The following is a 3,155-nucleotide window of genomic DNA, read 5'->3' as shown; positions in this document are numbered from 1 at the left end:
TTTTCTCTGCTCCCTTCCCTGCCTCTTCCCTTCCCCCTTCAACCCTCCCCCAAGGTCCCCATGCTTCCAATTTACTCAGGAGAGCTTGTCTTTTTCTACTTTCTACTTCCCATGTAGATTAGATCTATGTAAGTCTCTCTTAGTGTCCGCATTGTTGTCTAAGTTCTCTGGGATTGTGGTTTGTAGGCTGGCTTTCTTTGCTTTATGTTTAAAAACCTCCTATGAGTGAGTATATGTGATAATTGTCTTTCTGTGTCTGGGTTACCTCACTCAAAATAATGTTTTCTAGCTCTATCCATTTTCCTGCAAAATTCAAGCTGTCATTATTTTTTCTGCTGTGTAGTACTACTCCATTGTGTAAATGATCCTAAAAAAAAAAATGATCCTAACGTTTGAGAAGCCCTGTTCTTAACATTCTTACTTCTTTTAGGGAGGAAAAAGGAAGAAGAAAGATAAAATCTCTTCAGAAACAGTTAATTGATGTCAAAAAGGAGCGTCAAATGCAAGTACAGGTAAGACTCGCCCATGAGGGTGCCACCAAAGCTACTGAGCTAAGACCACTACATAGCAGAGTTAGCTATGCTTCAGCTGGGGTGCCTATCTATTTTATTTAATTAATTAACCAATTAATTATTTTTTTTGAGATAGGGTTTCTCAGTGTAGTTCTGGCTGTCCTGGTACTCGCTTTGTAGACCATGTTGGTCTCGAACTTAGAGATGCCTACCTCTGCCTCCCAGGTGCTGGGATTAATGGTGTGCGCCACCACTGCTTGCTCTGCTGGGGTGCCTTTACAGGAGAGAGAAAGATGCCCAGTGCATGCCTTTAGTCCCAACATTCAGGAGGCAGAGGCAGGCCGATCTGAGTTCCAGGCCAGCCTGGTGAAATCCTGGAGGGAGAAGGTCAGAGAGGGGAAAGAGACACAAAAGAAAGGAACAGAACTCTGGGGGATCAGCCCCTTGGAGTGCCTGGTCTGCTGTCACCTTCCCTGTCCCGCCCAAGCATACCAGCCTCTCCTTCCCTAGAGGACTCCAGACGGGGGACATCAACACTGCCTTGTTGGGATGACAATGTTTGCTAGTCACTACAATTGGACTATTACAAACTGGATTTGATGATCTTCTGTGGTCACTGGGACTCATCCCATCGGAATTTCCTTCTGGAAAGATATCGTTCCAAGTTTTAGCAACTGTTTGCAAAACAAGGTTTTGTGATAAAGATACCAACTCTTTTAGAATTACTAAATTTTTTTTTTTGTTCTTTTGAGACAGGGCTTCTCTGTGTAACTGTCTGATTGTCCTGAAACTGGCTCTGTAGACCAGGCTGGCTTCCCTCACAGAGATCACCTGCCTCTGCCTTCTGAGTGCCAGGATTAAAGGCGTGCGCCACCACTGGCAGTAACTAAGTTTTTCCCTTTTTTTAAAAAAAATATTTATTTATTATGTATATAGTGATCTGCCTGCCTGTATGCCTGCAGGCCAGAAGAAGACAGCAGATCTCATTTCAGATGGCTGTGAGCCACCATGTGGTTGCTGGGAATTGAACTCAAGACCTCTAGAACAAGCCGGGCGATGGTGGCGCACGCCTTTAATCCCAGCACTCGGGAGGCAGAGGCAGGCAGATCTCTGTGAGTTCGAGACCAGCCTGGTCTACAAGAGCTAGTTCAAGACAGGCTCCAAAGCCACAGAGAAACCCTGTCTCGAAAAACCAAAAAAAAAAAAAAAGACCTCTAGAACAGCAGCCAGTGTTCTTAACCGCTGAGTCATCTCTCCAGCCCTTCACTTGTATTTTTTAAAATACCGTCTTTCTTATCAGTGAAGATTTATAAAGCTAGTTTGCACTTAATTTTTCTCCCTAATTACAGAAGTTTCCATTCCTGAAAAATTCTATCACAGTTTTAAAATTCTTGATTTTCTAAAGACTCCAGAATTTGGAATCAAGTTTCAGCCATTGTTCAGGCCTCACATCTCCCACTTGAGTAGTGAATCTGGTCAAATAGAAATGTCACTGGACCACAGAGCTGTGGTGGCATAAATATGTCTGGTCTCAGGGAGTTCAGGCTGGCTAAGCTGACTCATTAACCCAGGACGACCTTGACCTCCTTGCCTCCTAAGTGCTGGGATCAGAGAAGTGCAACACCCTGTACCCCACGTCAGAACTGCGTGCTTTGAGGGTTGCTTTCTTACTTCAGTCTATGGCACTCCTGTGTCCCTCTTGCCTTCCAACCAAAGAGACAACCTGACGTTCAAGACAAATGACACCCTCTCCAGAGTCTAGCTTTCAGATTTCCTTAAACCCGTATTCCCCAAGCCAGGACCAGCTACGAGAACAGCCTGTACTGCCAAGGCGCTTTCGGCACCTCTTGCAGCAGCGGTCAGGGCCTGATGAGCTCTAACTGGCTGACTGCTCTGTCACTAAGTCATCTTTTCTGGATTCAAATAAAATGTTCAGAAGACCATGTCTGAAGGCAGCGGGGGGCGGAGGAGAAAGTTTGGTCTTCCTTCAAACCCCACAAACACTCCAAATCAGTCTGAGGACCTTTGTCATGGGGAAGCGCAGGCTCCGTGGATGGTCGGGATGACAGGATGTGGGGAAGGCAGATATCTGAGTGAAGCTTTGTTTTGTTTGTTTTTTGTTTTTTTCTGAGATAGGGGTTCTCTGTGTAGCTTTTCTGCCAGTCTTGGAACTAGCTCTTGTAGACCAGACTAACCTCAAACTCACAGAGATCCACCTGCCTCTGCCTCCCGAGTGCTGGAATTAAAGGCGTGCGCCACCACGGCCCAGCTCGAGTGAAGGTCTTAAACTCCTAAGTCGAGTTTCTTAGGCTGTGCTGTGTCTCTGCAGGTGTGTGACTCTATGGGTGTGTGCTGTCTCTGCAGGTGTGTGACTCTATGGGTGTGTGCTGTCTCTGCAGGTGTGTGCTGTGTCTCTGCAGGTGTGTGACTCTATGGGTGTGTGCTGTGTCTGCAGGTGTGTGTGACTATGGGAGTGTGCTGTGTCTGCAGGTGTGTAACTCTGTGGGTGTGTGCTGTGTCTGCAGGTGTGTGACTCTATGGGTGCGTGCTGTCTCTGCAGGTGTGTGACTCTATAGGTGTGTGCTGTGTCTCTGCAGGTGTGTGACTCTATAGGTGTGTAACTCTATGGGTGCGTGCTGTGTC

At 46.5% G+C, this 3,155-nt stretch overlaps 1 protein-coding gene across 1 annotated transcript in view; it reads left to right on the top strand.

The window, feature by feature from the left end:
- Positions 1–3,155, top strand: part of Iqcg (IQ motif containing G) — a 29,873-nt gene that overhangs the window by 13,955 nt on the left and 12,763 nt on the right. Inside the window, exon 7 of the mRNA XM_026787511.1 lies at positions 431–512. Coding sequence (XP_026643312.1) covers positions 431–512 — 82 coding nt within the window. The remainder of the gene's footprint in view (positions 1–430; positions 513–3,155) is intronic.

Source organism: Microtus ochrogaster, chromosome 2 (genome assembly GCF_000317375.1).
Source record: "Microtus ochrogaster isolate Prairie Vole_2 chromosome 2, MicOch1.0, whole genome shotgun sequence".
NCBI classification, from domain to species: domain Eukaryota; kingdom Metazoa; phylum Chordata; class Mammalia; order Rodentia; family Cricetidae; genus Microtus; species Microtus ochrogaster.
The sequence above is the reverse complement of the archived record's forward strand: the minus strand, read 5'-3'. Positions and strand labels throughout refer to the sequence as shown.